Here is a 27,691-nt window from a genome sequence, read left to right on the forward strand (position 1 = left end):
AATTGCAGAAAGTAATACATTTAACTTTTAAGTCATCTAGATGTACCAAGGAATTCAATTATAAAGTATTAATGTGCTGATATTACACCCCGTCACGAATGAATAAATTTTCTTCAGAAATGTTCAATAGGTGTTGGAGGTGTTGTAAGGAGGGAGGTACTATAGCCCATACTTTCTGGTTTTGTTCAGCAATTAGACAGTTTTGGTAAGAAGTTCAGAGAATTCCTCAACTTACTGAATACCAGATCCTGGAAGACCCGGCTTTTTTCTTACTACAATGCTCACAAATCCCACTAGAGAGATATAAGAACTCAAAGTTATGCCACTTGGTGAATGCAGTTAAAAGCTGCATCACCACATGTTGGAAGGAGACAGGGGCACCCCAAATCTCTAAATGGCTAAATAAAGTAAGAAGAATCGGGGTCATGGAAAAACTGATCCCTATGTCTTTGGAGAAAAGGGAATGTGTATCGCAAATTTGGGCTCCTTGGGAGTCATTTTTACAATCAGATGAAGGGAAAAGGTTGATTGGAAAGCAATTAGAGGAATAGACTAGTTAGTAAGCGATGTGGGACCTATACCTCTGTTGGCAGGTGCAACATACTCATTCTTCCCCCCCCCTTTTTTGTTGGAGAATTGATATTGTAATATTGTTATTTGTTTATAAAAAATGGCAGGAATACATCATGTTTCGTTTTCTAAAAGAATACGTTTTGTTTTGAAAGTGGACTTAATAAGTTGTCTTATGTAATTACTATTAATGATCTATGCTATGTATTCCTGTAAAGAAATAAAAAAAAATAAAGACTCATACACAGGTCTCACTGGGATTAATAGTTCCACAGAGGAGGAGCAGAGCAACTGACACTGAGCAGGCTTGAGGCATACCTACTCTGACATCCCAAGCCTTGTAGCATACGTACTGAAGTTATACCAGGAGCACCTTTACCTCAACTCAACTTACTTTAACCTGTGGATTACAAATCACAAGGAGACCAAAGACCAAGTACTTTAAGTGAGATCTCACACATAGCTTAAAAAGTAAGGGGAGCTCCCGGGTATTTATCTATATGTATATTGTTTGAAATTGTTTATGTTGAATTCCATTGTACTGTCGTCCTATGTTGGGATGACAGCGCAATTACCTTTTTGAATAGCTTCGCAGTAAAATACACTGTTGTTTAAGCATCCAGTTGTGTGGCGTACTGTTTTCTCCCAGCAGGTGGAACCAGTAGATCCTGAGGTTATAATACAGGTACCTTGCATTGTATTATATTGTACTGTATTGTATTGCACCACAATAGAGAGCCAAGTTAGATGGGTGTTACTAGAGTGCAGGCCCAAATGAAATTGGCTGCTCCTTCGGGAGTCAGTGCTACACTAGTAAAAAAAAAAAAAAAATCAATAAAAAAGCCATAAACTATCCCCTATTTTGTAAACGCTAGAACTTTTGCGCAAACCAATCAATAATCGCTTATTGAGATTTTTAGGTTGTTTTTACCAAGAATATGTAGAAGAATACATATTGGCCTAAACTGAGGAAAAAATCATTTATATATTTTTGGGGGATATTTATTATAGCAAAATGTAAAAAATAATGCTTTTTTTTTTTTTAATGTCGCTCTTTTTTTGTTTATAGCGCAAAAACTAAAAACCACAGAGGTGATAAAATACCACCAAAAGAAAGCTCTATTTGTGGGGGAAAAAAAGGGCCTCAATTTTGTTTGGCAGCCACGTCGCACGACCGCGCAGTTGTCAGTCAAAGCAACGCAGTGCCAAATCGCAAAAAGTGCTCTGGTCTTTGGCCAGCAAAATGGTCCGGGGCTTATGTGGTTAAAGAAGTCGTTTACAAGCCGTGCTGAAGTTGCGCTGTGCAGGGCAGCTTCAGAGTCGAGCAACTTTGAAGCCGCCCCAGTACCTGTACACACTACTCCTACACCTTTTTTACATTACCCCGCTCCCACTATTCTCTTATTATCCCTTCTCTGTACAACACTGCCACCCTGTCATAAATGCCTCTCCAAGCCTGTCAAAAGTAATCTTAGCCATGCACAGCATAGACCACATTTACGGTAGACTTGTGCACAACGGAAAATTTCATTTACTTTTAGTTTTTATTCATAAAATACATAATTTTGTTCTGTTAAATTCATTATGGTACGTTACATTGTTATTTCTGTAGAGTATCGATATTCGTTATAACGGATCGATTCATTTTTGGATAATTTAACATTTATGTATGTATATTTTCATGATACCGATTTGTTTGTTTATTGAATCCATTAACACCCAATGACAATATCTCTTCTCCTCTGCTCAAATACAATATAACACCCTTCTCACTCAGTTCTCAGGAATGCACTTTGCAGTAATCCAACCTCCAGCACAAAATTAATCAGCTGATTGTACTGTAAAATTTATTCTGAGTTGTCCTTTTGTTTCATTAGACCTTTAATGAATTACCGAATCATACCAAATCCATTTGTTATTTTCACTATAATTTCTTTCGTATTAGTTGAAATTCATCATTTGTTATATATTCGTAAGATGCAAAATTTGGCTGAATTTCAATTCGTTACGAAACAAACTGCACATGTCTAAGTTACGGCACCCGCTGTATGTCATGGTAAAGTGACTTCAATGCACATATGCTGGAGTGATGTCATTAGGGCCTGGCCATCTAAGAGAGCAAACCCGGGAAGGAAGACCAGAAGAGGATGGAAGCACCAAGAGCAGTGACAGCTCATCCTCTGCTTGAGAAGTAAATCTGTCATAATGTGCTAGTATGTGATGCATAAACACAGAGTTCAGGGGTCAGGATAAGGTAACACAGAGTTCGATTTGAGTTCAGCACACTTCACAAAAGTTGGGTGCCAAAACCCAACCCCATTACAATCAATAGAAGCAAAATCTGTTAAATTAAAATTTTTAATTTTCTGGGCCAATAAAGAGGGTGTCAAAAATATTGCTTCTCTGTATGATTATCGGTTTATGCCAAATAGGGGTTGAATGGGCAGAAATTCGGTCCAACCACAGGTTTGGACCCAACCATTGGCTCATTCCCATCCGCCATTACTAATCTTTACTTTGCCTCATATCAGGCTTCTAATTGTACAAAATCTAGCCCCCCAAGCTCTAGTGAAATGTCTCCTGACCCTTCATTATCCAGTTCCCGACCGGCACACGATGATGTACATTGGCAGAATGGCATGGGCAGGCAAACTGGCATACAGGTACGTCCAGTTGAATTTGTCACCCTGCCAAGGCATGCGTGCCGGTCAGGATCCCCGTGAGTCTGGTCGCGGGTCCCGTGGACTCGATCGCCGCGGGGATACCCGTGATCGTCTCACGGGGAAGGAGAACGCGGAGATGCCGTTGTAAACAGCATCTCCCCGTTCTGCCTAGCAACAAGTGACACTGATCTCTGCTTCCTGTAATTGGAGCAGAGATCAGGGTTCACTAACACACAACCCAGCCCCACACAGTTAGTAACATGCCCCTAGGACACACTTAACTCCTACACTGCCACCCTTGGTTAACCCCTTCACTGCCAGTGTCATTTACACAGGAATCCGTGCATTTGTATAGCACTGATTGCTGTATAAATTTTTGTAAACGCTATAAATTTTGCGCAAACCAATCAATAATCGCTTATTGCATTTTTTTTTTTTTTTACCAAAAATATGTAGAAGAATACGTATCAGCCTAAATCGAGGAAACAAAATGTTTTTTTTTAATATATATTTGGGGGATATTTATTATAGCAAAAAATAATGCTTTTTTTTTTCAAAATTGTCACTCTTTTTTTTTGTTTATAGTGCAAAAAATCTGCAGGGGTGATCAAATACCACCAAAAGAAAGCTCTATTTGTGGGAAAAAAAAGGCGTTCATTTTGTTTGGGAGCCAGGTCGCATGACCACGCAATTGTCAGTTAAAGTGATGCAGTGCCGAATCGCAAAAAGTGGTCTGGTCATTGGACTGCAAAATGGTCCGGTCTGAAAGTGGTTAAAGAGAACAGAAGTTGGGGAGCAGCTATTAATTCTGTTACTGTGACATAAATAGGTAAAGTTAGAGATTCCTATTGATGTGCTGGAGAACTGTAGACACTAGGTCTTGCCCTCTCTAGGTCAGCATAACATTTCCCCCCTGCTGTCTTTTGACCTGCTCTTCTTGCTACCTTCTCTCTCACACCTTCTAGTCTATGATTTGTTACTGAAAACTGCACTCTTGAACCTGTCCATGTTCCCATCTATGATGCAGTCTAGCTGACACTATCAATGTGCATTTTTGTGTCATCCTAAGGTTCCCTACACTCCTTTTTGTTCTGTCCTCTTCCTTGGCTTAGCTGGTCTTCGATATAAGTTTCTCTATCCTCTCCACCATCAACGTTTTTTCCCTCCCTACTTGTCCCTCTACCCTCCATATGTGTCACTTATGCTTTTACATCACAGACAAGCACTCATCTATCCAAGTGGGCATATTTTTGCTGCTTATTTCTGTATACATTTTTCCTTGACAGTTTATTTTAGTCTGACTTACTGATATTGTTCAGGGAAACTTCTCCTTCAAAGGCACCATCTGGATATGCATTAAAGAGGCAAAGATAACAAGCTTCATCTTCCTTCTCCAGCTTAGAAAGTTTTATAGAAGAGGTTCTTAAACTGTCAGTTAGAATGGAGACATGTCCCTGAAATGGTGCAGCGATGTTGCTGCCGAACTTCTCACTGTAGGTCACCATGTTCTGAATGTTCTTCCCCTTCTTCTTTTGCCAGGTGACTTGTACAACATCCAGATCAGCTTGGATCTCACATGACAGAATAACATCTCCTCCCAGTACAGCACGGCTTGTGTGTGTACATAATACTTGGGGTCTTGATGCTGAAAAGAAGAAAATGGTTACTGTGACATAGAAAATAAATATCAAAATATGATAATAATATACCATGTGGGGGGGGGGGGGTATTAAAGTCCATGCAAAACTGAAAATCTGGAGTTTAATAAACCCCAAATATCTATTCTATTAGTCTGGGTCGAGGGTGATACGATCTCTGCAACCAGTTCCCAGATCCACCATCACTTAGTTTGGCCTTTACAGTGTGCGTTCTCATCCCTGTTGTATTATGGGGATAAGGTCAGAGGAGTTGGAACTCAGAACCACAGGCAGCAGAATGGGGGTTAGAGCTTAGCTGGTCTTAGGGTCTAGTGTAAGCAGAGGAATCGGGAGGGGGGGGGGCTAGAGCCCTGAGTGTGCCCCTAAAAAGTCCCGGGTCTCAAAATCCCTAAATGCATTATTAGCCCCGAGCCGCAGCAACAGGGAATGATCTCCCGCCAGCGTGGCCAAGTGACGTACAAAAAGTTCCACCTCTGGGACCTGGCTCCTATGATGGACTTCATAGGTGCTGCCGGGTCCAGGAGGAGGAGGGAATGACACTGAGGCCGTGTTGGGCACTGGGAGATCCTCGCTGAGCCGCTTGCTCTGTGTACATGGGTGGGCGGCTCTTCTATCCTGGCTCTGGCTGCCTGGTGCTTGCAGGGCTGTCTGAGTGATGAATGCCGGGATGAGTGTACTCGCACATTACAGGTAAGGCTAAGCAGCATCAATCTGTGTATGTCAGATAGGTCAGTCATGTATGTCAGATAGGTCAGTCGTGTATGTCAGTCAGGTCAGTCGTGTATGTCAGGTAAGTCAGTCATGTATGTCAGTTAGGTCGGTCATGTATATCAGTTAGGTCAGTCATGTATGTCAGTTAGGTCAGTCATGTATGTCAGTCAGGTCAGTCATGTGTGTCAGTTAGGTCATTCATGTATGTCAGTCATGTATTTCAGTCAGGTCAGTCATGTATTTCAGTCAGGTCAATCATGTATGTCAGTCTGATCAATATTCCTATCGCACACGTTCCTGGTATCAATGGCTCATAAAGTGGTGGGTGCTGCAGCGATTACCAGTTGGGTCCTGGAAACATCAAATATGTGTACATGTTTGCCAGCACACCATGAATCGACAATTTTCGTCCAAAAGGTTTTAATGGAAAGGATCACATCACAAAGGAAAGTGCAACGTTTTGGAGCATGCCTGACGAATGTATTTCAGTCAGGTCAGTCAGGTATGTCAGTCATGTATGTCAGTTAGGTCAGTCATATATGTCAGGTAGAACAGTCATGTATGTCAGTCAGGTCAGCCATGTATATCAGCTAGGTCTGTCATGTATGTCAGTCAGGTCAGTCATGTATGTCAGTCAGGTCAGTCATGTATGTCAGGTAGGTCAGTCATGTATGTCAGTCAGGTCAGTCATGTATGTCAGTATATGTGTCAGATAGGTCAGTGTTAAGCAAGTGAGCCTATCACCCTCCCCAAGCTCACCCCCGACCACCCCACTTCATTCCCACCCTCTGCTTTACCTCCGGAATAAAGCCTCTGGTCTTTTTCCCAGCAATACTCCTGAGTGTAAGGTTTTAGGTTAGTTTTATGCCTCATACACACGATCAAACAATCTGGTGGAAAAGTCTTACCCAAAACTCCGGCGGACTAAGAAAGTAGTTATGCACTCCAATCTGTCTGCCGGACTCGCATTTCGGCGGACAGTACGGCTGTGTGTGTGCCAGTCCGCCGTACTTTTGAAATGAACAGACCGGAGAAAAGTCTGCTCATTTTGAGCGTGGCTCCAGGTAGCCGGGGCCAGTGAAGGAGGCGTTGCTGGCTCCGTAACCTGGTATGGACTTAAAGGGGAATCCCTACGCCGGAAAATCGGCGTGGGGGTCCCCCCTAGGTCCATATCAGACCCTAATCCAAGCACGCTACCCGGCCGGCCAGGAAAGGGGGTGGGGACGGGCGAGCGCACCCCCCCTCCTGAGCCGTACCACGCCACGTGCCCTCAACATGGGGGGTGCCTTGTGGAAGGGGGGGCCATGCGGCCCCCCCACCCCAAAGCACCTTGTCCCCATGTTGATGAGGACAGGGGCCTCTTCCCGACAACCCTGGCCGTTGGTTGTTGGGGTCTGCGGGCGGGGGGCTTATCGGAATCTGTGAGCCCCCTTTAATAAGGGGGCCCCCGAATCCCAGCCCCCCACCCTATGTGAATGAGTATGGGGTACAATGTACCCCTACCCATTCACCTGTGAAAAAAATGTAAAAGAAAAAACACAACACACAAGGGTTAAAATAGTTTATTGCAGAACTCCGGGGGTCTTCTCGCCGGACTCCTCCGCTATCTTCTGCTCTTTTGCTAGCTCTTTCACTAGCGGAGGAGCCCGGCTTTCTTCTTTGCCGCCGCCCTCTTCTTCCAACTTCGGGGGTCTTGTCCCCCTCTTCGGGGGTCTTGTCCCCCTCTTCGGTTCTTCTTGCCGGGCCACCGCGCCTTCTTCTAGCTCTTTTACAAGTGGTGGCCCGGTCTTCTGTCGCCGTCTTCTGTTCTTCTCTTCTGGAGATGTTGCATTGTCACTGTCTCTGGTCACAATGGCAGGGGCGCGGCATGCAGAGACTTATATAAGGACATCACCGGATGATGTCCCCGCCTATTATGATGTCACGGTCCCAGTGGATGCTGGCAGCGGCGACAGAAGACCGGGCCACCGCTTGTAAAAGAGCTAGAAGAAGATAGCGGAGGAGTCCGGCGAGAAGACCCCGAAGCTGTGCAATAAACTAACTTAACCATTGTGTGTTGTGTTTTTGTTTTTTTTACATGTTTTTCACAGGTGAATGGGTAGGGGTAGATTGTACCCCATACTCATTCACATAGGGTGGGGGACCGGGATCCCCCTTATTAAAGGAGGCTCACGGATTCCGATAAATCCCCCGCCCGCAGACCCCGACAACCAACGACCAGGGTTGTCGGGAAGAGGCCCTTGTCCTCATCAACATGGGGACAAGGTGCTTTGGGGTGGGGGGGCACAGCCCTCCCTTCCCCAAGGCACCCCCCAAGTTCATACCAGGTGACGGGGCCAGCGACGCCTCCTTCGCTGGTCCCGGCTACCTGGAGACGCGCTCAAAAGGAGTGAACTTTCCTCCACGTGTGTGGGCGAGTCCGTTCATTTCAAAAGTACGGCGGATAGTCCGGCGGACTTAGTACGCCGTATTAGTCCGCTGCAAAAGTACAGTGTGTGGGCAGGTAGTTCGTTCGGAAAGTCCGGCGGACTTAGTCTGGTATATATAGTCTGCTACGTGTATACGCGGCATTAGGGTCACCACAGGGGTAGGATAGGTGGTAGTTCTCAATATTTTGAGAAACTGTTGTTTTCCCATACTTGACAAAAAATGGGTTCACCATAATGGCAGGGCCAGAAGGAGCCAGTGCTTCCCTTCAACTTATTTTCCTGCCAAGACCCCTAGTCTGAGCAATACTCAGTACTTCTGGGTATAAGGAACATGTGATACTTTCCCTGCCTTCCCTTCAAAGCTTTGTTTAGCAAAACTTACACAGAACCATCAGGAGGGCCGGGGACACATTCATATCTCCTAACTGTCCCAGATTTCGAGGGACTGTCCCTCTTTCCTCCTCATTTGTCCCTCATTTTGGTCTGATCTATATAGTTGTATATAAAATGCACTTTTTATCTTTCAAAAAGTGTTTCCCAGCGTTAAACCTTTCATCTGATTTCTAAATTTCTAAAGCATTTGTAAATTTCAAAAGCCAATATAAAGGAATAGTAGTGGTAAAAAAAAGCACTTGTAGGTTTACATAATCTTTTATTTGTATAATCCTCCTTTAAGAGGGAGTGGCAGGGGGTGTCTCTGCATCGCAGGAACTCTCATTCCCACACGTTTTTTTGTGGGGTATTTTAGAGCATTTTTGCTCACCACGCATAGGGCAGCCCATTCAATTAGATTGGCTGCCCTATGTGCAACAATCGCCCCAAAGAAGCTCCAGAACTTTTTTTGGGAGCGGAGCGTGGTGCCTTTTTTACCCTGATTTTTGATGCGTTTTCAGCGCATTTCTGAAACGCACAGCAAAGCATACATTTTCTGTGCAGTTTGCCATGCGTTCAGAAATGCACAGATGTGAATTGATGTTGTGGTGCCATTAACAAAGGTGTGACTAAATCATTTTAGGTGTATAAGGCCTCATGCACACAGAATGTTTAAAAAATGCCAGCGCTGCTGCCAGGAAAAAGCATCTGTAAAAACGTGCTTTTAGTCGCGTTTTTGACTAGCGTTTATGTGCATTTTTAGACATTAGCGTAAAAACACTCCCTATAGTTCAAAAATGTCTAAAAACACCAAAAGCGGCTAAACCCAGCCAGCAGCTTGTTACAGCGTTTAGCATTTTGCGTTTTTACAGCTCATAAGCCTCTGCTGCTGGACGCACAGGCTGTTGTTTTTTTCTACTACCGCTTAACACTTATGTCTCCAAACACTTCTGAAAGTTTATGTGTGCATGGACACATAGGTTAACATGAAGGGGTGTTTAGAGCAAGTGAAAGAAAAAAGTTAGATGCCCCTGACAGTAGCTGTAAAAATGTCCTGTGTGCATGAGCCCTAAAGGTGGTCATACATTATGCAATCTGATTGTACATTTAGATTTACCAAAACTATATAATAGACACAAGGTAAAGGTGTGATGCGCTAATTTCCAACCGTACATATAAAACAATAATGAATAAATGAACTAAACCTTTAAAATAAAAAAACTTAATAAGGTGCAGATATACAATGAGAAAAAATATTTATACAATATTTAAAAGTGCAAACGTGCATTAACCACTTGCTTACTGGGCACTTAAACACCCTTCCTGCCCAGACCAATTTTCAGCTTTCGGTGCTCTCACACTTTGAATGACAATTACTCAGTCATGCAACACTGTACCCAAATGAATTTTGTGTCCTTTTTTTCCCACAAATAGAGCTTTCTTTTGGTGGTATTTGATCACCTCTGGGGTTTTTATTTTTTGCGCTATAAATGAAAAAAGACTGAAAATTTTGAAAAAAAACGCATATTTCTTTGTTTCTGTGACAGAATTATGCAAATTATTAATTTTTCTTCATAAATTTTGGCCACAATTTATACTGCTACATATCTTTGGTAAAAATAACCCAAATTAGTGGATATTATTTGGTCTTTGTGAAAGTTAGAGAGTCTACAAGCTGTGGTGCGAATCGCACAAAATTGATCACATCTGATGTACTGGTGGCCTATCTCGCTTCTTGTGACCCAAACAAGTCAGGAAAGTACAAATACCCCCCAAATGACCCCTTTTTGGAAAGTAGACATTCCAAGGTATTTAGTAAGAGGCATGGTGAGCTTTTTGATGTTGTCATTTTTTTCCCACAATTCTTTGCAAAATGAAGATTTTTCATTTTCTTTATTTTTCTCCACAAAATTGTCATTGTAATAGGTTATTTCTCTCACGTGGCATGTGTATACCACAAATGACACCCCCCAAAAAATTCTGCTACTCCTCCTGAGTATTACAATACCACATGTGTGGGACTTTTTCGCAGCCTGGCCACATAGAGAGGCCCAACATGCAGGGAGCGCCATCACGTGTTCTAGGAGCATAAATTACACATCTAACTTGTTGACTACTTATTACACTTTTGAAATACCAGGACAATGACACGTGACACTGATGACAGATGGCACTGATACGTGGCAATGATGACACTTATACGTGGCACTGATGACACGTGGCACTGATGACAGATGACACTAATATGTGGCACTGATGACACGTGGCACTAATACGTGGCACTGATGACACGTGGCACTAATACGTGGCACTGATGACACGTGGCACTAATATGTGGCACTGATGACACGTGGCACTAATACGTGGCACTGATGACATGTGGCACTAATACGTGGCACTAATACGTGCCACCGGTGACAGATGGCACTAATACGTGGCACCAATGACACGTGACACTGATGACAGATGGCACTGATAAGTGGCATTGATGACACGTGACACTGACAACAGATGGCACGTGACACTGACAGGTGGCACTGATGACAAATGGCACTGATACGTGGCACTGATGACAGATGGCACTAATACGTGGCACTGATGACAGATGGCACTATGTGGCACTAATAACACGTGGCACTGATGACAGATGCCACTTATACGTGGCACTGATGACAGATGGCACTGGGGACAAATGGCACTGACAACAGGTGGCACTGGGGACAGATAGCACTGCGGGCAGGTGGCACTGGGGTGGGGTGGATTGCACTGGGGTGGATGGCACTGGGGCGGATGGCACTGGGGCGGATGGCACTGGGGCAGGATGGCACTGGGGCGGATGGCACTGGGGCGGATGGCACTGGGGCAGGATGGCACTGGGGCAGGATGGCACTGGGGCAGGATGGCACTGGGGGGGGGGGCATGGCACTGGGGGGGGTGGCACTGGGGGAGGATGGCTCTGGGGGAGGATGGCACTTTTTATTAAACTTTTTTTTTACTTTTTTTTTTTTTTTTTTTACACTGACGGCTGCTGCAGCCGTTCTTCTCTCCCCTCTCACACGCTGTCTGTGTGAGGAGGGAGAGCGGCGCTGAGAGATGATCTCATATGTTTACATATGAGATCATCTCCCATTGGACACGCCGATCACGCTGTAAACGGCCGCTGTGATTGGCCGTTTACAGCGATCTGTGTTTGCCTGTCCCCGGGGGACACGGCAAACACAGAACTTCCGCGATGCGCGCCCGCGGCGGCGCGCATTGCGGAAGTAAACACCAGGCCGTCCAGGGACGGCCAGGCACGGGAAGCCGCCCGCCCTAAGGCCGGCATTCGGCTATAGGGCGGGCAGGAAGCGGTTAATGCATTAAATACAATATTTAAAAGTGCAGACGTGTATTAATGCAACTAAAAGTGGTCAAGTGCATAATGTTTATAAAATATATAGAGATAGCTCAAAAGTGGCTAAGTGCATATATTATGCTGCAAACCAAAAAATGCATAAACACGGGTATAGTGTAAAAGTGATTAATTAAGTGAAAAAAACTTGTTTATAACAAAAAGTGACAGATGATGATATAAAAACAAAATCAAATCTCCGTGGTTACAGTGAAGCACATTAAAGTGTCCTATACATAATCGGATGATGTGACTAGATGAACACACTAAATTAAAGTGCAGCGTGGTGAGCCAACAATTCTTCTGTGGTAGTCCGTGCAAGTGATGCTAATAAAATGCAATTACCTCAACGCTGTGAGGTAAACAGCGGAATTAGTACAGGGCAACCAGGTAACCAGGGACGATCACAAGGATGGCTATGTAGCAGGTTCTTAGAGACTCTTCCAGCTTCCTCATATGTGATATATGGTGCACTCAAAGGGATAGATCAGAGAGGACTGCCATAGTGTAGTATTTAAAACGTGTGATATTTATTTAAAAGAAAATAGATACTACTCACAAACAAAGCTTAAAACAATGCACAGTGATACAGCAGCAGACCGGATATGGACGTCACTTCCGGGTTCTGTTCCTACGCGTTACGTCGTGTAGACTTCAACTGGGATACTTACAACGGTATAGGAAGTGGCTTATGAGTGTACTGGGCGGATCAACTCCGCCCTCTATTAGCATGCTAACGATGTGTGTGACCAATAACGCTGGCGGGGGCGGATCAGTCTAGGACGGCCGGATGTGTCCCTGACTGAGTGCACCTCCCATCCTAAACACGTCAGTCGAACAGCAGCCATTAGGGGGAAGGGGGAGGGAAAAAACGAACGAAAACAAATCATGTCATTGAAACCAATAACAAAATGATAATTACACCCACTACGAGTCTGCACACATATGGGCAGACAGGAGAAGACACATAAGTTGAGAAGGCACATACGTTGAGCAAACATGAAGAGGCAGAGGTGATAGATATCTATCGGCGGCCATCTTCTCGAGGTCCTTCACTAGCTATGTGGGCGGCCATTATTCTGGTGGGAAAAAAAATTAAGCAAAAAAATCAGCCGAAATCACAGAGCTCCATCGGCGGCCATTTTCCCGAAGTATTTTGGGTATATAGGCAGCCATTTTTTTTGGTGGAAGTGCACTAGCAACGAATGAGCCGATGTATACTAAAAACACAAAAAAAATTTAAATAGAAAAAAAGGAATTAGTAATGAACATAAAAATACAACTAATCACTTTTTAGATCAGTATAATAGCTAGACCAACCATAGGGATGGATGAGGAAAAAATTAAATAATTATCGGCCGCGTATATTTTATTCGACACATACATTTGCATAGCCCAAACCGAGGATACACAGGTATGTATATAAAATCTACAAAATCCAGTTTTGAATAGGGAATAAAATTCAGAGGCATATTTGAGTGATTAGGATATTAAAATATTAAACATAAAAAATATTAAAATTGTTGTGCGTGCGGGGAACACGGAAATGGCGTACATATTACAAAGAGCACCAAAACATAGCAATAAATTTAAAAAGCATAATATATATATATATAGGATATATATATATAAATATAAAAATGGGTGGGATTATAAAGCGAAGTTAAAACCATAAATATATATATTCCAAATTAGCAATGAAGACATTCTCTTAACAACTAGAGTGGGTGTGCCGTGGGGGAAAATTTTTTTTTATACATAAGGAGAGCTTAGCCTAATTTGGCTTAAATAAAGAGAAAGACATATCAGTAGGGGGCTACAGATCGCTAATGAAACAATTCAAATCGAACTCTATGTTCAGTCCCCTGGGGGCAAAAGTGTCAAGGGTGAAGATCCATTTTGACTCTATCTGGCTTAGGGTCCTGACCTTATGCCCCCCTCTCCAATGTTTAGCATAAGGGACGATGCCCCAAAATTTTAGATGCTTGGGGTCTCTATTGTGGTGAATAGCAAAATGTTTAGAGACATTATGCTTATCGTACCCCTTTTGGATATTCTGTATATGTTCTTTCAATCTAATCCTTAAAGGCCTTTTAGTGCGGCCTACATATTGTAGGCCGCAGCTACATTCTAAAACATACACGGCGCCCACTGTATTACAGCAGATAAAATCTCTTATTTTGTGCGTATTACCAGTACTGGTGGATAAGTATTCGAAGACCTTATTGGGTTTATTTGCTCTCGTGCACGCATAGCACCTTTTACAGGGAAAAAACCCTTTCCCCGTAAAAAAGGTGGTTATTTACGGGGGGATCGGGTATATTTTTAACTACTATATCTCTAAGGCTAGGGGCTCGTCTATAAATGAACTTTGGTTTAGAAGGTAGGATTACATGTAGGTCTTTATCATTCAGGAGAATATGCCAGTGTTTTTTAAATATTTTCTCTATACTTTTGTATTGATTGTTGTAGTCCAAGACTATAGCTCCTTCTACAACTTTTTTATCTTTGCATTTTGTTTTCATATCCTTGAGAAGCACCTGGCGATCCATCTTTTCTACTTCTAGTATCTTCTCCTGAATTACACTTTTGTCATAACCTCTTTCATGAAATCTCCGTCCCATAGAGCCGGCTTGTTCAAGAAACACTTCCTTTTTACTACAATTTCTCCGTAATCGCAGAAATTGCCCTTTAGGAATATTAAAGAGCCAATTCTGGTGGTGACAACTTATGATTGGGAGATAGCTGTTTTTGTCCACGCTCTTAAAATGCGTTTTAGTTTCTATTCTCCCATCCTCTTGTGTGATTACTAGATCCAGGAAGACTATTTCTTTTTCATCCGAGTTCCAAGTCAGTGTTATGTTCATGTTGTTCTCGTTTAATCTCTGTTGGAACAAATTAAGGCTCGAACTACTACCTTTCCAAAGGATTAGGATGTCGTCAATATATCGTCTATACATCACAAGTTCTTTGGGTGTATCTGAGAAAACTGCGTTTTCTTCCCATCTAGCCATGAACAAACCGGCAACGCTAGGGGCAAATTTAGCCCCCATAGCGACCCCCGTTGTCTGATGGTAAAATGTCCGATTAAACCAAAAGTAGTTGTTTTTTAAACAAAAATCAAAACACTTAACTAAGAACATTCTTTGAGAGCAAATGAGTTCAGAGTGGTTTCTCAAACCCCACTTAACGGCCTCGCACGCCTCATGGTGAGGAATTATAGTGTAGAGAGAGGTTACATCCGCCGTTGCAAGTATAAACGGTCCATCGTGTGCAAACTCCTCTAGGATCTGCAGAACATGTTTAGTATCGCGGAGGTAAGCTCTCGTCTTCTGTACTGTCGGCTGTAAAAAATTATCTATATAGGCTCCTATCCTGGAAGTCAGTGAATCTATACCATTCACTATAGGCCTATGTGGGGGGTTAGATCTGTCCTTATGAATATTTGGTAGATAGTAGATAATAGGGGTCCTTACTGATTCTGGCATAAGGTATTGAGCCTCTTTCTTGCTCAAGATTGTTTTTTTCAGACCTAAATGAACTACAAGTTCAAGTTCTTTTCTTCCTCTAAAAAACGGATTTTTTGGTAATGGTTTATAGGTGTTAGTATTGCTCAGTAATTTCCCCGTATTATCATTATATTGAGTTTTGGATAGTACTACAATCCCCCCCCCCTTTGTCAGCAGGACGGATCACTATGTCTTTCCGCTCCCTGAGGCGTTTCATTCCGCATTTCATATAATTAGGTTCTATTTGCTTATTGATATATAGACTTTTTAAATCTTCTACGACGATTTGTTTAAAAACATTTACAAATTTGTTATTGCTAATTTGAGGATTAAAAACAGATTTATTCTTTAAAGTGCTATGTTTGATGTCATTTGACAAAGGGGCATGGCTTTTTCTCTGATTATTCATGAAGTATTTTTTCATATTTAAGCCCCTTATATACTTCTGAATATTTACATAGGTCTGAAATTTATTCAGATTCTTTTTCGGGGCAAACTTAAGGCCTCTATCCAAAACCGCCATTTCTTCTGTTGTTAATGAGACACCGCTTAAATTAAACACTCCTTCTCCTTTCACTCTCTTTTTCGCTTGTGCTCTCACTCCCGCTCTTCTGCCTCTCTTCTTTTTGGGCTTAGCTCTCTTTCTCCCTGAGTATCTCTCATCCTCGGAGGGTAGTGGTCCGGGCCTCTTCCTAAAAAAGCCCTATTCTCGTGTGTGTCGGGATAGTAGGTCTGATAATAATGATCTTCCCTTTCCTCGTCTCGATAATCTCTCAACGGTGCGTAATGGTTGTACGTAGGGACCAGATATTGGTCATAGGGACGGTGGGGGGGTTGTGGTGGCCCCCAATCTTCTCTTTCTTTCCGATTGTAGTCATAGTAAGGGGCAGGATTCCTTATGTGTGGGGGATAGTAGGGGCCTCGAGGTTGTCCATAGGGAGGATGCTGCCATTGATCACCCTGATTCCCTTTCTTGTTATTTGTTTTTTTCCAGTGTGGTTTTTTCCACCCCTTTTTAGGTGTGTGTGAATTTTGTGGAGGCCTTCTCTCTGGATATTGGGGTGTTGATTGTTTTGAATGATTCTGTCCCTCAATAATTTTATTTGTCATTGGGGACTCATTTATTTTATTCCTCATTTGTCCACTAGTAGAAGGAAGCTTATATGATACTACAGCAGGATTGGCTGGAGGTATCAAAGTCTCCAATCTTACAGGCCTCTCAGGTGTTGAGTAAGCTGAAATAGGATCTATCTGGCCCAGCTGACTCTGCCACCTGAATACCTGGTCATTTTTAAAATCCCCCATATCTCTGGTGTATTTTTTACTCTTTCTCATTTGAACATCCTTGTCTTTCTTTATTAGGTCTTTGTTTAACTGTGTAGTCAATGTGAGAAATTCCGTAGAGTCTTTATGTGTCTCTAAGTCACTTTTAATCTGCGCAATATTCTGTTCAACTATCCTTATTTTTCTCTGTTTTCTTCTTATCAGGAATTGTAATAGCTCTAACCCTTTTTCATTAAAAAATTTGAACCATTCGTCTAATGACTCTTGATCCATCAAGCCATCATTAGGTGGTACATCCCACCTCAACCGTCTAGGGACTAAACCATCCTTTAGGTATTGTTCAAAGGTGGTAATGTCCCACCATAGGCTCACCCTTTTTTCCATATTATATCTGAGTTTTTTTATTTTTAGTTTCTATATTAGTGACATTAAACACTTCTTCTAAATTGATCTTGTTTCCAAAAAGGAAAAGACCTCCATATTTGCAGCAGAAGAAAAGAGGGTTTAGGTTAAACGTGTAGTGTATATATCTAAAGGCTTCTGCGCTCTATGGAAAATAGAAGCAAGTAAAAAAAGAGTAAAAAACGCAGAAAAAAGCAGCAGTCACTATATGAGTTGGCTCTCACTAGTGTGAATTTAAAACAAGGTAAAGGTCTGATGCGCTAATTTCCAACCGTACATATAAAACAATAATGAATAAATGAACTAAACCTTTAAAATAAAAAAACTTAATAAGGTGCAGATATACAATGAGAAAAAATATTTATACAATATTTAAAAGTGCAAACGTGCATTAATGCATTAAATACAATATTTAAAAGTGCAGACGTGTATTAATGCAACTAAAAGTGGTCAAGTGCATAATGTTTATAAAATATATAGAGATAGCTCAAAAGTGGCTAAGTGCATATATTATGCTGCAAACCAAAAAAATGCATAAACACGGGTATAGTGTAAAAGTGATTAATTAAGTGAAAAAAACGTGTTTATAACAAAAAGTGACAGATGATGATATAAAAACAAAATCAAATCTCCGTGGTTACAGTGAAGCACATTAAAGTGTCCCATACATAATCGGATGATGTGACTAGATGAACACACTAAATTAAAGTGCAGCGTGCTGAGCCAACAATCCTTCTGTGGTGGTCCGTGCAAGTGATGCTAATAAAATGCAATTACCTCAACGCTGTGAGGTAAACAGTGGAATTAGTACAGGGCAACCAGGTAACCAGGGACGATCACAAGGATGGCTATGTAGCAGGTTCTTAGAGACTCTTCCAGCTTCCTCATATGTGATATATGGTGCACTCAAAGGGATAGATCAGAGAGGACTGCCATAGTGTAGTATTTAAAACGTGTGATATTTATTTAAAAGAAAATAGATACTACTCACAAACGAAGCTTAAAACAATGCACAGTGATACAGCAGCAGACCGGATATGGACGTCACTTCCGGGTTCCGTTCCTACGCGTTACGTCGTGTAGACTTCAACTGGGATACTTACAACGGTATAGGAAGTGGCTTATGAGTGTACTGGGCGGATCAACTCTGCCCTCTATTAGCATGCTAACGATGTGTGTGACCAATAACGCCGGCGGGGGCGGATCAGTCTAGGACGGCCGGATGTGTCCCTGACTGAGTGCACCTCCCATCCTAAACACGTCAGTCGAACAGCAGCCATTAGGGGGAAGGGGGAGGGAAAAAACGAACGAAAACAAATCATGTCATTGAAACCAATAACAAAATGATAATTACACCCACTACGAGTCTGCACACATATGGGCAGACAGGAGAAGACACATAAGTTGAGAAGGCACATACGTTGAGCAAACAAGAAGAGGCAGAGGTGATAGATATCTATCGGCGGCCATCTTCTCGAGGTCCTTCACTAGCTATGTGGGCGGCCATTATTCTGGTGGGAAAAAAAATTAAGCAAAAAAATCAGCCGAAATCACAGAGCTCCATCGGCGGCCATTTTCCCGAAGTATTTTGGGTATATAGGCAGCCATTTTTTTTGGTGGAAGTGCACTAGCAACGAATGAGCCGATGTATACTAAAAACACAAAAAAAATTTAAATAGAAAAAAAGGAATTAGTAATGAACATAAAAATACAACTAATCACTTTTTAGATCAGTATAATAGCTAGACCAACCATAGGGATGGATGAGGAAAAAATTAAATAATTATCGGCCGCGTATATTTTATTCGACACATACATTTGCATAGCCCAAACCGAGGATACACAGGTATGTATATAAAATCTACAAAATCCAGTTTTGAATAGGGAATAAAATTCAGAGGCATATTTGAGTGATTAGGATATTAAAATATTAAACATAAAAAATATTAAAATTGTTGTGCGTGCGGGGAACACGGAAATGGCGTACATATTACAAAGAGCACCAAAACATAGCAATAAATTTAAAAAGCATAATATATATATATATAGGATATATATATATAAATATAAAAATGGGTGGGATTATAAAGCGAAGTTAAAACCATAAATATATATATTCCAAATTAGCAATGAAGACATTCTCTTAACAACTAGAGTGGGTGTGCCGTGGGGGAAAATTTTTTTTTATACATAAGGAGAGCTTAGCCTAATTTGGCTTAAATAAAGAGAAAGACATATCAGTAGGGGGCTACAGATCGCTAATGAAACAATTCAAATCGAACTCTATGTTCAGTCCCCTGGGGGCAAAAGTGTCAAGGGTGAAGATCCATTTTGACTCTATCTGGCTTAGGGTCCTGACCTTATGCCCCCCTCTCCAATGTTTAGCATAAGGGACGATGCCCCAAAATTTTAGATGCTTGGGGTCTCTATTGTGGTGAATAGCAAAATGTTTAGAGACATTATGCTTATCGTACCCCTTTTGGATATTCTGTATATGTTCTTTCAATCTAATCCTTAAAGGCCTTTTAGTGCGGCCTACATATTGTAGGCCGCAGCTACATTCTAAAACATACACGGCGCCCACTGTATTACAGCAGATAAAATCTCTTATTTTGTGCGTATTACCAGTACTGGTGGATAAGTATTCGAAGACCTTATTGGGTTTATTTGCTCTCGTGCACGCATAGCACCTTTTACAGGGAAAAAACCCTTTCCCCGTAAAAAAGGTGGTTATTTACGGGGGGATCGGGTATATTTTTAACTACTATATCTCTAAGGCTAGGGGCTCGTCTATAAATGAACTTTGGTTTAGAAGGTAGGATTACATGTAGGTCTTTATCATTCAGGAGAATATGCCAGTGTTTTTTAAATATTTTCTCTATACTTTTGTATTGATTGTTGTAGTCCAAGACTATAGCTCCTTCTACAACTTTTTTATCTTTGCATTTTGTTTTCATATCCTTGAGAAGCACCTGGCGATCCATCTTTTCTACTTCTAGTATCTTCTCCTGAATTACACTTTTGTCATAACCTCTTTCATGAAATCTCCGTCCCATAGAGCCGGCTTGTTCAAGAAACACTTCCTTTTTACTACAATTTCTCCGTAATCGCAGAAATTGCCCTTTAGGAATATTAAAGAGCCAATTCTGGTGGTGACAACTTATGATTGGGAGATAGCTGTTTTTGTCCACGCTCTTAAAATGCGTTTTAGTTTCTATTCTCCCATCCTCTTGTGTGATTACTAGATCCAGGAAGACTATTTCTTTTTCATCCGAGTTCCAAGTCAGTGTTATGTTCATGTTGTTCTCGTTTAATCTCTGTTGGAACAAATTAAGGCTCGAACTACTACCTTTCCAAAGGATTAGGATGTCGTCAATATATCGTCTATACATCACAAGTTCTTTGGGTGTATCTGAGAAAACTGCGTTTTCTTCCCATCTAGCCATGAACAAACCGGCAACGCTAGGGGCAAATTTAGCCCCCATAGCGACCCCCGTTGTCTGATGGTAAAATGTCCGATTAAACCAAAAGTAGTTGTTTTTTAAACAAAAATCAAAACACTTAACTAAGAACATTCTTTGAGAGCAAATGAGTTCAGAGTGGTTTCTCAAACCCCACTTAACGGCCTCGCACGCCTCATGGTGAGGAATTATAGTGTAGAGAGAGGTTACATCCGCCGTTGCAAGTATAAACGGTCCATCGTGTGCAAACTCCTCTAGGATCTGCAGAACATGTTTAGTATCGCGGAGGTAAGCTCTCGTCTTCTGTACTGTCGGCTGTAAAAAATTATCTATATAGGCTCCTATCCTGGAAGTCAGTGAATCTATACCATTCACTATAGGCCTATGTGGGGGGTTAGATCTGTCCTTATGAATATTTGGTAGATAGTAGATAATAGGGGTCCTTACTGATTCTGGCATAAGGTATTGAGCCTCTTTCTTGCTCAAGATTGTTTTTTTCAGACCTAAATGAACTACAAGTTCAAGTTCTTTTCTTCCTCTAAAAAACGGATTTTTTGGTAATGGTTTATAGGTGTTAGTATTGCTCAGTAATTTCCCCGTATTATCATTATATTGAGTTTTGGATAGTACTACAATCCCCCCCCCCTTTGTCAGCAGGACGGATCACTATGTCTTTCCGCTCCCTGAGGCGTTTCATTCCGCATTTCATATAATTAGGTTCTATTTGCTTATTGATATATAGACTTTTTAAATCTTCTACGACGATTTGTTTAAAAACATTTACAAATTTGTTATTGCTAATTTGAGGATTAAAAACAGATTTATTCTTTAAAGTGCTATGTTTGATGTCATTTGACAAAGGGGCATGGCTTTTTCTCTGATTATTCATGAAGTATTTTTTCATATTTAAGCCCCTTATATACTTCTGAATATTTACATAGGTCTGAAATTTATTCAGATTCTTTTTCGGGGCAAACTTAAGGCCTCTATCCAAAACCGCCATTTCTTCTGTTGTTAATGAGACACCGCTTAAATTAAACACTCCTTCTCCTTTCACTCTCTTTTTCGCTTGTGCTCTCACTCCCGCTCTTCTGCCTCTCTTCTTTTTGGGCTTAGCTCTCTTTCTCCCTGAGTATCTCTCATCCTCGGAGGGTAGTGGTCCGGGCCTCTTCCTAAAAAAGCCCTATTCTCGTGTGTGTCGGGATAGTAGGTCTGATAATAATGATCTTCCCTTTCCTCGTCTCGATAATCTCTCAACGGTGCGTAATGGTTGTACGTAGGGACCAGATATTGGTCATAGGGACGGTGGGGGGGTTGTGGTGGCCCCCAATCTTCTCTTTCTTTCCGATTGTAGTCATAGTAAGGGGCAGGATTCCTTATGTGTGGGGGATAGTAGGGGCCTCGAGGTTGTCCATAGGGAGGATGCTGCCATTGATCACCCTGATTCCCTTTCTTGTTATTTGTTTTTTTCCAGTGTGGTTTTTTCCACCCCTTTTTAGGTGTGTGTGAATTTTGTGGAGGCCTTCTCTCTGGATATTGGGGTGTTGATTGTTTTGAATGATTCTGTCCCTCAATAATTTTATTTGTCATTGGGGACTCATTTATTTTATTCCTCATTTGTCCACTAGTAGAAGGAAGCTTATATGATACTACAGCAGGATTGGCTGGAGGTATCAAAGTCTCCAATCTTACAGGCCTCTCAGGTGTTGAGTAAGCTGAAATAGGATCTATCTGGCCCAGCTGACTCTGCCACCTGAATACCTGGTCATTTTTAAAATCCCCCATATCTCTGGTGTATTTTTTACTCTTTCTCATTTGAACATCCTTGTCTTTCTTTATTAGGTCTTTGTTTAACTGTGTAGTCAATGTGAGAAATTCCGTAGAGTCTTTATGTGTCTCTAAGTCACTTTTAATCTGCGCAATATTCTGTTCAACTATCCTTATTTTTCTCTGTTTTCTTCTTATCAGGAATTGTAATAGCTCTAACCCTTTTTCATTAAAAAATTTGAACCATTCGTCTAATGACTCTTGATCCATCAAGCCATCATTAGGTGGTACATCCCACCTCAACCGTCTAGGGACTAAACCATCCTTTAGGTATTGTTCAAAGGTGGTAATGTCCCACCATAGGCTCACCCTTTTTTCCATATTATATCTGAGTTTTTTTATTTTTAGTTTCTATATTAGTGACATTAAACACTTCTTCTAAATTGATCTTGTTTCCAAAAAGGAAAAGACCTCCATATTTGCAGCAGAAGAAAAGAGGGTTTAGGTTAAACGTGTAGTGTATATATCTAAAGGCTTCTGCGCTCTATGGAAAATAGAAGCAAGTAAAAAAAGAGTAAAAAACGCAGAAAAAAGCAGCAGTCACTATATGAGTTGGCTCTCACTAGTGTGAATTTAAAACAAGGTAAAGGTCTGATGCGCTAATTTCCAACCGTACATATAAAACAATAATGAATAAATGAACTAAACCTTTAAAATAAAAAAACTTAATAAGGTGCAGATATACAATGAGAAAAAATATTTATACAATATTTAAAAGTGCAAACGTGCATTAATGCATTAAATACAATATTTAAAAGTGCAGACGTGTATTAATGCAACTAAAAGTGGTCAAGTGCATAATGTTTATAAAATATATAGAGATAGCTCAAAAGTGGCTAAGTGCATATATTATGCTGCAAACCAAAAAAATGCATAAACACGGGTATAGTGTAAAAGTGATTAATTAAGTGAAAAAAACGTGTTTATAACAAAAAGTGACAGATGATGATATAAAAACAAAATCAAATCTCCGTGGTTACAGTGAAGCACATTAAAGTGTCCCATACATAATCGGATGATGTGACTAGATGAACACACTAAATTAAAGTGCAGCGTGCTGAGCCAACAATCCTTCTGTGGTGGTCCGTGCAAGTGATGCTAATAAAATGCAATTACCTCAACGCTGTGAGGTAAACAGTGGAATTAGTACAGGGCAACCAGGTAACCAGGGACGATCACAAGGATGGCTATGTAGCAGGTTCTTAGAGACTCTTCCAGCTTCCTCATATGTGATATATGGTGCACTCAAAGGGATAGATCAGAGAGGACTGCCATAGTGTAGTATTTAAAACGTGTGATATTTATTTAAAAGAAAATAGATACTACTCACAAACGAAGCTTAAAACAATGCACAGTGATACAGCAGCAGACCGGATATGGACGTCACTTCCGGGTTCCGTTCCTACGCGTTACGTCGTGTAGACTTCAACTGGGATACTTACAACGGTATAGGAAGTGGCTTATGAGTGTACTGGGCGGATCAACTCTGCCCTCTATTAGCATGCTAACGATGTGTGTGACCAATAACGCCGGCGGGGGCGGATCAGTCTAGGACGGCCGGATGTGTCCCTGACTGAGTGCACCTCCCATCCTAAACACGTCAGTCGAACAGCAGCCATTAGGGGGAAGGGGGAGGGAAAAAACGAACGAAAACAAATCATGTCATTGAAACCAATAACAAAATGATAATTACACCCACTACGAGTCTGCACACATATGGGCAGACAGGAGAAGACACATAAGTTGAGAAGGCACATACGTTGAGCAAACAAGAAGAGGCAGAGGTGATAGATATCTATCGGCGGCCATCTTCTCGAGGTCCTTCACTAGCTATGTGGGCGGCCATTATTCTGGTGGGAAAAAAAATTAAGCAAAAAAATCAGCCGAAATCACAGAGCTCCATCAGCGGCCATTTCCCCAAAGTTTTTTGGGTATATAGGCAGCCATTTTTTTTAGTGGAAGGGCACTAGCAACGAATGAGCCGATGTATACTAAAAACACAAAAAAAATTTAAATAGAAAAAAAGGAATTAGTAATGAACATAAAAATACAACTAATCACTTTTTAGATCAGTATAATAGCTAGACCAACCATAGGGATGGATGAGGAAAAAATTCAATAACTATCGGCCGCATATATTTTATTCGACACATACATTTGCATAGCCCAAACCGAGGATACACAGGTATGTATATAAAATCTACAAAATCCAGTTTTGAATAGGGAATAAAATTCAGAGGCATATTTGAGTGATTAGGATATTAAAATATTAAACATAAAAAATATTAAAATTGTTGTGCGTGCGGGGAACACGGAAATGGCGTACATATTACAAAGAGTACCAAAACATAGCAATAAATTTAAAAAGCATAATATATATATAGGATATATATATAAAAATGGGTGGGATTATAAAGCGGAGTTAAAACCATAAATATATATATTCCAAATTAGCAATGAAGACATTCTCTTAACAACTAGAGTGGGTGTACCGTGGAAAAAAAAAATTTCACCCCAATATCCAGAGAGAAGGCCTCCACAAAATTCACACACACCTAAAAAGTGGTGGAAAAAACCACACTGGAAAAAAACGAATAACAAGAAAGGGAATCAGGGTGATCAATGGCAGCATCCTCCCTATGGACAACCTCGAGGCCCCTACTATCCCCCACACATAAGGAATCCTGCTCCTTACTATGACTACAATCGGAAAGAAAGAGAAGATTGGGGGCCACCACAACCCCCCCACTGTCCCTATGACCAATATCTGGTCCCTACGTACAACCATTACGCACCGTTGAGAGATTATCGAGACGAGGAAAGGGAAGATCATTATTATCAGACCTACTATCCCGACACACACGAGAATAGGGCTTTTTTAGGAAGAGGCCCGGACCACTACCCTCCGAGGGTGAGAGATACTCAGGGAGAAAGAGAGCTAAGCCCAAAAAGAAGAGAGGCAGAAGTGCGGGAGCGAGGGCACAAGCGAAAAAGAGAGTGAAAGGAGAAGGAGTGTTTAATTTAAGCGGTGTCTCGTTAACAACAGAAGAAATGGCGGTTTTGGATAGAGGCCTTAAGTTTGCCCCGAAAAAGAATCTGAATAAATTTCAGACCTATGTAAATATTCAGAAGTATATAAGGGGCTTAAATATGAAAAAATACTTCATGAATAATCCGAGAAAAAGCCATGCCCCTTTGTTAAATGACACCAAACATAGCACTTTAAAGAATAAATCTGTTTTTAATCCTCAAATTAGCAATAACAAATTTGTAGATGTTTTTAAACAAATCGTCGTAGAAGATTTAAAAAGTCTAGATATCAATAAGCAATAAGCAAATAGAACCTTATATGAAATGCGGAATGAAACGCCTCAGGGAGCGGAAAGACATAGTGATCCGTCCTGCTGACAAAGGGGGGGGGGGGGGGGGGTTGTAGTACTATCCAAAACTCAATATAATGATAATATGGTGAAATTACTGAGCGATACTAACACCTATAAACCATTACCAAAAAATCCGGTTTTTAGAGGAAGGAAAGAACTTGAACTTTTAGTTCATTTAGGTCTGAAAAAAACAATCTTGAGCAAGAAAGAGGCTCAATACCTTATGCCAGAATCAGTAAGGACCCCTATTATCTACTATCTACCAAAGATTCATAAGGACAGAACTAACCCCCCACCTAGGCCTATAGTGAATGGTATAGGATTCACTGACTTCCAGGATAGGAGCCTATATAGATAATTTTTTACAGCCAACAGTACAGAAGACGAGAGCTTACCTCCGCGATACTAAACATGTCCTGCAGATCCTAGAGGAGTTTGCACACGATGGACCGTTTATACTTGCAACGGCGGATGTAACCTCTCTCTACACTATAATTCCTCACCATGAGGCGTGCGAGGCCGTTAAGTGGGGTTTGAGAAACCTCTCTGAACTCATTTGCTCTCAAAGAAAGTTCTTAGTTAAATGTCTTGATTTTTGTTTAAAAAACAATTACTTTTGGTTTAATCGGACATTTTACCATCAGACAACGGGGGTCGCTATGGGGGCTAAATTTGCCCCTAGCGTTGCCGGTTTGTTCATGGCTAGATGGGAAGAAAACGCAGTTTTCTCAGATACACCCAAAGAACTTGTGATGTATAGACGATATATTGACGACATCCTAATCCTTTGGAAAGGTAGTAGTTCGAGCCTTAATTTGTTCCAAGAGATTAAACGAGAACAACATGAACATAACACTGACTTGGAACTCGGATGAAAAAGAAATAGTCTTCCTGGATCTAGTAATCACACAAGAGGATGGGAGAATAGAAACTAAAACGCATTTTAAGAGCGTGGACAAAAACAGCTATCTCCCAATCATAAGTTGTCACCACCAGAATTGGCTCTTTAATATTCCTAAAGGGCAATTTCTGCGATTACGGAGAAATTGTAGTAAAAAGGAAGTGTTTCTTGGATATGTAGAATGTAGCTGCGGCCTACAATATGTAGGCCGCACTAAAAGGCCTTTAAGGATTAGATTGAAAGAACATATACAGAATATCCAAAAGGGGTACGATAAGCATAATGTCTCTAAACATTTTGCTATTCACCACAATAGAGACCCCAAGCATCTAAAATTTTGGGGCATCGTCCCTTATGCTAAACATTGGAGAGGGGGGGCATAAGGTCGGGACCCTAACCAGATAGAGTCCAAATGGATCTTCACCCTTGACACTTTTGCCCCCAGGGGACTGAACATAGAGTTCGATTTGAATTGTTTCATTAGCGATCTGTAGCCCCCTACTGATATGTCTTTCTCTTTATTTAAGCCAAATTAGGCTAAGCTCTCCTTATGTATACATTTTTTTTTTTCCCACGGCACACCCACTCTAGTTGTTAAGAGAATGTCTTCATTGCTAATTTGGAATATATATATTTATGGTTTTAACTCTGCTTTATAATCCCACCCATTTTTATATTTATATATATATATCCTATATATATATATTATGCTTTTTAAATTTATTGCTATGTTTTGGTGCTCTTTGTAATATGTACGCCATTTCCGTGTTCCTCGCACGCACAACAATTTTAATATTTTTTATGTTTAATATCTTAATATCCTAATCACTCAAATATGCCTCTGAATTTTATTCCCTATTCAAAACTGGATTTTGTAGATTTTATATACATACCTGTGTATCCTCGGTTTGGGCTATGCAAATGTATGTGTCGAATAAAATATATGCGGCCGATAATTATTTAATTTTTTCCTCATCCATCCCTATGGTTGGTCTAGCTATTATACTGATCTAAAAAGTGATTAGTTGTATTTTTATGTTCATTACTAATTCCTTTTTTTCTATTTAAATTTTTTTTGTGTTTTTAGTATACATCGGCTCATTCGTTGCTAGTGCACTTCCACCAAAAAA

General features: G+C 41.0%; 1 protein-coding gene across 1 annotated transcript in view; it reads right to left on the reverse strand.

The window, feature by feature from the left end:
* The window catches only part of LOC143984095 (uncharacterized), a 151,706-nt gene that overhangs the window by 50,246 nt on the left and 73,769 nt on the right, over positions 1-27,691 (reverse strand). Inside the window, exon 4 of the mRNA XM_077484412.1 lies at positions 4,540-4,878. Coding sequence (XP_077340538.1) covers positions 4,540-4,878 — 339 coding nt within the window. The remainder of the gene's footprint in view (positions 1-4,539; positions 4,879-27,691) is intronic.

The sequence above is a fragment of the Lithobates pipiens genome, unplaced genomic scaffold (assembly GCF_037356315.1).
Source record: "Lithobates pipiens isolate NorthernLeopardFrog02 unplaced genomic scaffold, aLitPip1_a1.2 Scaffold_16, whole genome shotgun sequence".
Classification (NCBI taxonomy): Eukaryota; Metazoa; Chordata; class Amphibia; order Anura; family Ranidae; genus Lithobates; species Lithobates pipiens.